Here is a 10,362-nt window from a genome sequence, read left to right on the forward strand (position 1 = left end):
GATGGTCGGCGGGTAGTGGTGTCTGCTGCCATGCCCGACAAGCCTGACTTGAGTCCTAGGACACACGTGGAAAGAGAATTAACTCGCAGTCATTGTCCCCTGACTTTCTAAGAGAGCCATGGCACACGACGGTACACACACATACGCGCACACCTCACACTCTTATGCACAGTGAGACATACCTACACACGAGCACACATCTCTCTGAGTCGGGGGGGATAGAAGAGTTTTTTAAATCTTAAAAATATGTAAGACTTTAAGAATCTGAGCCCCTACTATGTGCAGACTCTGTGCACCATGGGTAGAGATGGCAAGACGCTCTCCGGGCACAGACAGAGGTTCAAGCCCTCTCACAGCAGCGGTATTGTTAGCTGGTCATGGATTCTGTTTCTGCTGCTGGTTTGGTAGCTGTATCAGGAAAACAAATCTATGCCCTAGTGCTTTCATTTTTGTTTTCTGTTTTGTTTTGTGGTTTTGCCTCCGCCCCTTGGAAGACAACATCTATTCTGTCATTTCTTTGCAATGCTAGAAAATATAAATTAGCTACATCAGTCAAGCTTGGGATGAGATAGGGAGATAAGAGTATCTCGGTGTGTGTTTGCTTTGGGAACACATTTCTGAATTCACCAGGGGGAACTGGGGTGTGGAGCATGGGGCCAAGACGCTGCACACATGCTGCCAGGAGCCCAGGGAGAGCAGAACGTGCTAGAAGAGCAGTGTGAGCTGCGTCGCGCATCTCCCGGGTGAGTGGATGTGACTCACTGAGAGAGCCATAGTCTTCAATCTTGGTCAGAAAAGAAAACGTAAGCGGGATATTAAGAAGCAGTAAATTGATATCGCTGTGACACTGTATGGAAAGCAAGCAGTCTCTTCTTCATCCGTGCCTGAAGCATGCTTATTTCCCCAGTGTGTAGAATCCGCCTGCCTCTGCTTAGAGCCCTGGCCTCACTCCTCTCACGCTGGGCTTTCCTGTGAACTTGGAGCTGGATCCCCACAGCTGTGGCCTAAGCTTTTCCTCTCAAGGCAGATTCCTTCAAAAAGTGTTCTCTCGTGTTTACATGGGCATATTTTTTTTCTAGAGCCATTAAATATCAGTTTTTGTTTGTTTTGAGACAGTGTCTCTGTAGCCTCGGCTGGTCTGAAATTCACTGTAGCCTAGATTAGACCCAGCCTCCCAAGTGCTAGGATTGTAAGCATGAGCCACCATGCCTGGCTTTCACTCGGATTTTATATGTCAGAGAGTACATGGCCTTGTGACTAGCTGACTGCCACAGCAAGGAGGGAAAAGTTCCTCATGATACTACCAAATTGTCCCTTCTACCTAGCCAAGCCAGTCTGGGGTCATCTTGGCCTCAATTTATACCATTATTTGTGTAACTATAGATTTGTCTCTTAGTCATTCTCCAAGATGAAGTTTGCAAAATGACAATGGTGGCCACATTCACAGAGTTACAGAAGGGGCTGTTAGATAAAAGAATGTCTCAAGTCCTTTGGGTTTAGTCACTGGCCAAAAGGAAGTGACAATCAAACCCATTTTTCTAGAAAAATTTATGCTAAGTCCCAGGTCAGTACTTCCCACCCCACCCCTTTACTGGCTCTGTCTCAAATCAAATTGCCTCATAATTCAGTACTCTGTGGGTTCATCTTACATCATCTCTGTGTGTTGATATGCCTCAGATGACCCTTGCTACCTAGCGGTGTCTTACAACCCAACAAACTGTTCTAAAAGTTGAGTGTTTCACTATTGATGTTGTGAGTCCATTTGAAGACACACAGGCAAACTTTTGTCAAGAAAGCGTACAAATCAGGGCCTGAGGAGCCGGCTCTGGGGTTAAGGTTCTCACCATGGGGACAAGTTGAGTAGGCAATGCCTGTGACTCCAGTCAGAGACACAAAGTGGGGATCTCCATAACAGTCTGGATGGGGACACTGCTATATTGGGGAATTTTAGGTTTGTTTGTGAGAGAGACCATGAATAAGGTAGAAGAGAGGTCAAAGACGATTCTCAACATCACCTCTGGGCATGCACCTCTGGGCATTGTTCTAGCTTAGGGTGAACAACAAATGGAACTTTATGGTTATGAAAAAAATTTTGACAAAGTTCTATGTGTTGACAAGCTAGAGAGGTTGTTCGCCTGGCAGACAAGGACTTTGCACATACAACCCAAGGTTCACCATGTGAAGAATAGTTAAATACCTCTAGATCCCCGACTTCAGAGCAGTGTCTTAACTGTTAATAGTTAAGTATAGACCACACCGATAGCCCACAGATCACGTATAGCATGATCAGTAACGATAGCCCACAGATCATGTATAGCATGATCAGTAACGATAGCCCACAGATCACGTATAGCATGATCAGTAACCATTTGTGTCGCTCTTTCCTGCCCACCTGTCATTCGGATAAAGCAGGGACAACTAAGTGTGTAGTTGCGTTGCTCCCTGTGTTCATTCCTCATGGATGGAGGAATGAACCAGAAAGCCCAAAGCAATCCGTGAGAAGTGACGATGCTGCGACCTGTCACTCAAATATAAACAGAATTAGAGGAGAAATTGCTGCCCGGGGAGAATGCTGCTGCTGCTATCGTCTTTGAGGGACAGTGGACACACAGCCAGTGTGAAGGCAATCAGTTAATGCGATGAGGGAATAAAGGGCCAGCCAAACATGTCACATTCATTAAAGCTTCTTCAGGGATGAAGTGTGATGGCGTTACAGAGGACCATTTGCCAAGGCTTAGAAGAGATGCTGTACCTCACTATCAGACTCTGGCTAGAAGGTGACCAGCACTGCTCAGCTCTTCTTTAGTAGCTTTGAGAGCTACTAAATCTCAATGACAGTGTGCTGAGCAAATGCACTTTTTTCATTTGTCTATATTATTACTAAGAAGCCAAACCTCACAGGGTTTTGACAGAAACCTTCAAAGGTCACAGTGTTTATGCAGACTGTTCTTTGGCCATTTATGATCTAGTTCTCCCATGCAGAAGAGGCTGCCTATAGTTGTGTTTTTACCTGAACAGAAACCAACATAACAGAGGTCAGTCCAGAATGAACCATGTTTGCTTATAGCTCCTGTACGTTCAAGGAAAGCCTGGGTAGTCAACAAGACTCTGGGACTGTAACTTAGGGTTGGTGATTGCCTAGCAAGTGTGTGTTCCTGAGTTCAGTTCCTAGTACTGCAAACACAGACACACACACACACACACACACAGACACACACAGACACACACACACACACACAGAGAGAGAGAGAGAGAGAGAGAGAGAGAGAGAGAGAGATTCAATTTTTCACAGGATCCAAGGAAGAGTTGCAAAGCCGTGGCTTGGAAGAGGGCAGTGGGGCCCGGCTGCCTCTGAGCACTTTGACAGTGAAAATTCCAAGTCCTTCCTTCAACGTCTCCACTATTAGTGGCCACAGTTCCCAGTCATCATCCTCTGTGTTTCTCTTCTTGGAATCCACATTTCTGGAAATGGGATACCCTTGAACCAGATGTAATCTTAAAGATGGTGACTCGGATCCACCACTTTCTTGGAGAAGGAATGATTTTCTAGAGCACATTCCAAGATGGTTGCTATTGTGTTGTTACTCTCAAAGCTATGGGTTTCCATTGTGCTTTTGGGTTGATTTTTCTAAATCAATGTGCTATAAATGGAAATAAGTTTAAGTATCACCCAAAGAAATGTTCTAGTAAGTACTTTTCAAATATAAACACTCCATTTCAAATATAAAATAGATTTTATTATCAGTAGTAGTTTTATTGTTATTCAGGTAAGCTAATACATCATGAAAATATGCCATTGAAAATATGGTTCAAGTTTCCAAACGAAAGGGAAACATCACACTAATGGGAGCACTCAGACCCACTCCAAGGTCACTCAGGGGTCCCGGGACCAGGAAGTGACAGGTGCAGACGCCTTCCTATGATTTTATGAGACAATAAGGGCAGGCAGCGTATGCAAGTTTAAGACTGGCAAATCTGGACAATTGGGAAATTTTGGGGGCCGTGGATATAGGAATTGTTTCTAATTTGTAGGTGTCTGGTCCCGAGCTGATTAGGGCAGGAGGACAGTGTCCAAGTGCCGGGGCAGTCAGGAATCCATCAACTCTTGAGAATTCCTGTCTCCCCCATGTCAAAGTCCTGGTATCAAAACATCCGAAAGGCATGTGTGTTAGTCAGAATTCTCTGTAGAATCGGAAGTGAAAACATCCGAAAGGCATGTGTGTTAGTCAGAATTCTCTGTAGAATCGGAAGTGAAAGAATGAAAACAATACACACACACACACACACACACACACACACACACACACACACACACTCACACAGTAGATGTTCAGGAAATATTTCTGGAATGTTGCTTCTTACTATTTTTCCAAAAAGTGGAGCATTCTAATCTTGTGTAAAGACATACGCCATGAATAAAATTCACTGACATCTGTAGCATACTCCAACAGGAGAGAATAGACTTGTGTTCTTATTGGACCAGTCAATATTGAGTCATAGTGATACACGGGGCATTTATCAGAGTGGATTATATACTGTGATCTGAGTAGTCCAACCATGGTTGTCTCCCAGTAGAAAAGCCAAGGATCTAGTAGCTGTTCTGCCCATGAGACTGGATGTCTCAGTGGTCCCAGGAAATCCTAGAGAGCTGCTGTTCTTCAGTCTGTATTAGAATCCAGGAGAAGTGGGTTCTGATACCACCAAAGGAATGCCACAGCCACAGAGTAGATGAATGAGGGGAAGCAGGCACAACCCAGAATCTCCCTTCTCCATTTCCTTAATGTAGGTAGCCGTCAGAGAAGGGGTGACCCAGACTTGGGCAGTCTACTCGAGAAAATCCCTTACAGGTGTGCCCAGCTGCTTGGATTTAGTAGATTCTACATGTAACCAACTTGATATAACCAAGATTAACTGTCACAGCATGGTTAATGCGGTCCCCAGTTTAAATCAGTCTTATGCCTAGTTTTTGTTTTGTTTTGTAAATTGGCCAAGATGACCTTCCTATGGTGTAGCCCTCTGCTTCACTTGTGACCTTTGCCCATCCTTCCTCCCTCTCACCTCGGTCACACTGGCTCACACTGGAGCTCAGAAACCCCAGACACCCCAGACATAGTCATGAACCTCTTAGAGCTGTGGTTCTTAACCTGTGGGTTACGATCCCACTGGTCATCTAAGACCATCAAAAAACACAGATATTTTACATTATGAGTTATAGCAATAGCAAAATTGCAGGTATGAAATAGCAATGAACATTTTATGGTTGGGGGCCACCACAGCATAAAGAACTGTATTAAAGGGTCACAGCATCAGGAAGGCCGAGAACCACTGTCTTAGGGGCTTCCACAGTTCTGCCTGGAGAACTACCAAACACCAACCCCTTTCTTGACCACCTGCCCCTCCCTGTGCTGATACCCACTCCAGAGCTCCCTCACTCCACCTGCTACTCTTGAGTCCAGCCTTTAACAGCTGAGCCATCTCTCCAGCCCTGCCTGCTACTTTTTACTATGACAAACAAGGGGTTTTTATTTTGTCCAATAACATATGCTAAGGGATTTTTTAAAAAGATATCAGGAATATAGTATGTGTTCAGGAAATATCTGTGGAATAATACCTTTTGATGACTTTTTTTTAAAAAGTGAGACCTTCCAGTTTTGTGTAAAAACACGGGAAATGAGAAAGATGGGTTGGACTCTGTAGTATAGTCCAATAGGAGAGAGTAGATTTGCATTCTTATTGTACTGGTCAGTATTGAACCATAATGATCCCAATGAAATGGGTGTGACTTGTTGAGATTCTGGTTTATAGACCCATCACGTAACCAGACGGATGTGAGGCAAAAGATTCTGTCAGATTTTGGCTCTGGGCTTCTACACATTGTTTTTCTCGTATTAATATCACAGTTGCACCAAGGAGAAGGCTCATGACATTTTGCACAAGAAAGCTTCAACCCAGTCTTACTTGTTGTCCTTGCCATAGTAACTGTTTGATCTGAAGGCTTTCTTTCCAATGTCGTGACCCGCCAGTCAACGCCCTTCACCTCTCTGGGGAGAGCTCCCTCCTGCCTCTTTCTTCTAGTGGCATCTCAGTGTCTGCAAAGGTTAGGAGCATCTCAGGCTGGAGTGGTAGACCTTGGTCAGGGTGAGTCCTCAGAGAAAGAGAGCCGCCCCATGTTTTCTGGCAGATGGTATTAAATCATGTGCGAAAAATAAAAAAGATGTTAAAATCATGCTGAAAAAAAAGCCCCAGATATTTCTGCTCCTGGAGACATGATACTTGAGAAAACAGAAAATTATTCAGAGTGTGAGATGATTGACATAGATGATATATTTGGATATTTTTAATGTTCAGGGATTATTGGGGGGAGGTTTAGGTATGAAGTAGTATTGTGGTTTTGTCCTTATAGGAATGAATCTTTCTGCTTAACAGATATGTGTGGATAAGGTTATGTTGATTGTATTTAACACACACACACACACACACACAAGATTTGGGATAGAGTAGTGGTTCTCAACTTGTGAGTAGAAGCCCCCACAGGGATCACATATCAGATATTTACATTACGATTCCTAACCATAGCAAAATTACAGTTATAAAGTAGCAACAAAATAATTTATAGCTGGGGTGTCACTACAACATGAGGAACTGTATCAAAGAGTCAAGGCATTAGGAAGGTTGAGAACCCCTGGGTTAGAGGGAGGGATAGAACAAGCCCCTATTGGCTAGTAGTTAGCTATTGTTGGAACTGATGGATGGGTGGGTGAAATCCATTATATTATCGTGTCTACTTCCTTATGGGTTTCTATGTTCAAGTAATACAGTATTTTAAAAACATAATGGTAGCAGTTGGACACTGTGGCTTTATTTCTGTTCTGATTATAAATGAAATACTTTGGGTGTTTTACCGTGACCTATGGTATTGCCTTAAAAGCCCTCCATGCTGAGAGAATACTGTTCTAGTCCTAATTGTTTAAACCGGAAATGGATGCTGGAGCATGCCTTAGCAATGTCTTCGATTCTTGTGTTTTTACATCACACCCTATTGCTGAAGGATCGTAGTGAAGACCTTTGCAGTGGTGCACTCCTGGAAACCCGGTTACTCAGCAGGTTCAAGGGCTGGAACTTCAGGGCTATCTGGGGCTTCCTAGCAAGAGCCTTTCTCAAAAATAAAGCAGGAATAACCTTCTTGTAGCTTTTTTTTTTTTTTTTTTTGGTTTTTCGAGACAGGGTTTCTCTGTAGCTTTGGTGCCCGTCCTGGAACTAGCTCTTGTAGACCAGGCTGGCCTCGAACTCCTAGAGATCCGCCTGCCTCTGCCTCCCGAGTGCTGGGATTAAAGGCGTGCGCCACCACCGCCCGGCTTTCTTATAGCTTTTATAAAACCAGTTACTGTCTCAACTATCAAGGTTTGACCAGGCAGCTTATAAGTGCCAGCCTTCTCCTGGGCAGAGGAACATGTTTAGGAACTGGGCTGGCCACCCTCGCTCCCCGAGGCTTCGTTCTCAGTGCTCAAGTTAGAACCTAAAGAGGTGCAAGTGGTGGTAAGGCTTCCCTAGCTCCAAGCTGCCAGAGACTCTGGATTCCTGAGCTCAAGAATGCTGAGGAGTGTCTTCATGGCACCTGCCTTCTTTTCCATGGGTGGGGCTATTCTCTGCAATGAGGCAAAGAGAGGCAAGCCATCCTCAGTTTGGTTCTGTCAGCCTCACAGTTCATGATCAGTCTTTTGCCGTGCTGGCAAGAGTCGGGTGTTTACATTAATCTCTCCGGTTGTTGTCAGTACTCTGAAGTTCCTGTGTCTCTACAGCTATTTTAGTGCCGCGCACAGGAAGCCTCCAGGGACTTGGAAGCAAAAACCATTTGCATTGGGCCAGATGTGTGCCTTTTCAGATTACCATGCTACCTGCAGAACCCACGTGACTTATCCTGTCTGTAATGATGCTGTTTCCCTCATTTTAAAGACAGAGCTGACTGCAAGAAAACCTGCAGCCAGCAGCATCCACTCCTCACTAGAATGATCGAGCACCTACCTGTGTCCTACCCTCCTTCCCCCCAACTAACTCCTATCCAAGAAGATGGTATAGCTTGTTTGGAGAGCCCAGGCATTGTTGGAGCTGAGCCCAGACAGCTTTCCTCTGGAGCCCTGTGTTTAGCCAGTGTCCCCACGGCCTGTTTTCAGTGCCGTCCAGAGGGTGTGGATTTCGGTTCAAGATGCTCTTCTTTCTGTTTCAGGTTTTGCTAATCTTTGCAAAGGAGGATAGTCAGAGCGACGGCTTCTGGTGGGCCTGTGACAGGGCTGGCTACAGATGCAACATTGCTCGCACTCCAGAGTCGGCCCTTGAGTGCTTCCTGGACAAGCATCATGAGATCATTGTGATTGATCACAGGCAAACCCGGAACTTCGATGCAGAAGCGGTGTGCAGGTACCTTTCTCTGTCTGAGTTGCTTAGTAAACCCCCCTGATAGGCTCTAAATGAATTTCTTTTATAGACAGCCGTGGGTCCCAGCACTGACCTGAGAGTCATAGGTCTGGATTGCCAAGACACACGCTATGGCTCCTTCCTACAGACGCATCTTGCCTTCCCTTTTCTGCACATTTGAATTGCATTGAATTTAGAGGCTGGACTCGTTTTACAGCTTAAAGGATGGTCCCCCACCCCTCCCGAGTATTGCTCATCAAAGAGTCATTAAAATTCACACAGTTTTTACTACACGTAGTTTAGATTTAAAGTAGATATTTTAAACTTCATTATTCTGTCCCAAAATGAACATCAGAAATGTGTGAAGCAGAGATTTTTTTCCATACATGACACAGATGGGTAGATCCTGTAGCAGGCTTCCCAGACATGGAGGGAAGAAGGCAGTCACTTTAGTGGCAGAGGCTTCCCGGGGCCCATGCCCCCACCTTTTTATACAAACGCTTGCACTTCAGGGAGCAAGCACCTGTCTGATCATAAGTAGACGCACAATGTTAACTGAGCCATTCAACAGAAGTTGACTGCTTGGACCTCGGCCTGCAAGAGTCACTAATTAATTGAGAACAGGACAGAGTCCAGTCACATATGGGGCCAGACTTTTATTGAATATTAGTAAATTAAAAATAAAGAAATTGATTCTTAAAACTTTTGGTATCCTGACAAAAATACTAATGGATTAAAAATTTTTTTTTGTCACAGGCTTTGCCTTGTCTTGTTATTTTTTGATGACTTGCATTTTCCCAAAGAATTTTTAATTAGCCAGTGGGGTTTTTGTGGGGTGTTTTGTTTTTTTTGGTTTTTTTTTTTTGTCTTGGTTTGGTTTGGGTTTTTGTTGTTGTTGTTTTGTTTTGTTTTGTTTCTAGAGACAGGATTTCTCTGTGTAGCCTGTCCTGGCACTAGCTCTTGTAGACCAGGCTGGCCTCCAACTCATGGAGATCCTCCTGCCTCTGCCTCCCGAGTGCTGAGATTAAAGGCGTGTGCCACCACCGCCCAGCTACTAACCAGTGCTTTATCAGTTTCAAATCTTACCTTTCTCCATAGAAATATTTTCCTATTTAGTAACACACACACATACAAAATGATATTTTTACTATTAAGAAATATATTTTCTTTCTAACCAGGTATAATGGAACACTTCAGTTATCCTAGCTCTTGGGAGACTGAGGCAGGAGGATTACTGAGTTCAAGACCAGCTTGGGCTACATAGCCAGACACCATCTCAAAGAATAAAAAACAAACAAAACAAAATATATCTTCTTCCTAAATGATTTTCAGGCTGGAACTGGGTTTTGACTCTTGCTCACTCGTCTTGTATGGCTCTGTAATCAAACACTGCTTCAGGTGTACAAGGGCAGGTACACAATAATTCAAGACAAGTGTCCACTAAGGTCTAGATGGGTAATCTTTGTATTCTTCCTTAGAGATAGAGGCATGATGTTTGTGTCTTTGTTACAGGTGCTCAAAAAGGCAGCAGGGAATATGAGGTCAGAAGGAAGTTGTATGTATTTATGTGCTAACTGTCTGTTACTGGTTCCGTTAGAGGCAGCTAGATTCTTATATGATTGACAGCCAGCAGTGTTCTGTACCGAAGTGAGCGGTGGACATATGCCAATACAAGTACATTCCCTTCTGTCCTCTGTGGGCCTAGGTCCCCGGCCTCCCTTCATTTAGCATCCTGACCCCAGACTGACACACCTCCAGATCTCCCTTAGTCTTCTCACCAGGAAGACACTGGAGTCCCTCTTAGCAGCAATTTCTCTGGGGAGCAAGAAGTAACCCGAAAAGCAGGGGCCAGTCACAAAGGGAGTCAAGATCCTGCTCCCACTCAGCATGTTCAGTATGTGAGTTAGCCTCTGCTCCCACTCAGCATGTTCACTATGTGAGTTAGCCTCT

The 10,362-nt window shown here is 44.4% G+C and overlaps 1 protein-coding gene across 3 annotated transcripts in view; it reads left to right on the forward strand.

Moving 5' to 3' along the window:
• Pde8b (phosphodiesterase 8B) overlaps window positions 1-10,362 on the forward strand; it is a 224,804-nt gene that overhangs the window by 135,643 nt on the left and 78,799 nt on the right. For all 3 annotated transcript variants that reach the window (XM_013349685.2, XM_005356471.2, XM_026783678.1), the window contains exon 3: window positions 8,225-8,415. In XM_013349685.2, the coding sequence (XP_013205139.1) occupies window positions 8,225-8,415 (191 nt within the window). The remainder of the gene's footprint in view (window positions 1-8,224; window positions 8,416-10,362) is intronic.

This window comes from Microtus ochrogaster, chromosome 19, assembly GCF_000317375.1.
Source record: "Microtus ochrogaster isolate Prairie Vole_2 chromosome 19, MicOch1.0, whole genome shotgun sequence".
Lineage (NCBI taxonomy): Eukaryota > Metazoa > Chordata > Mammalia > Rodentia > Cricetidae > Microtus > Microtus ochrogaster.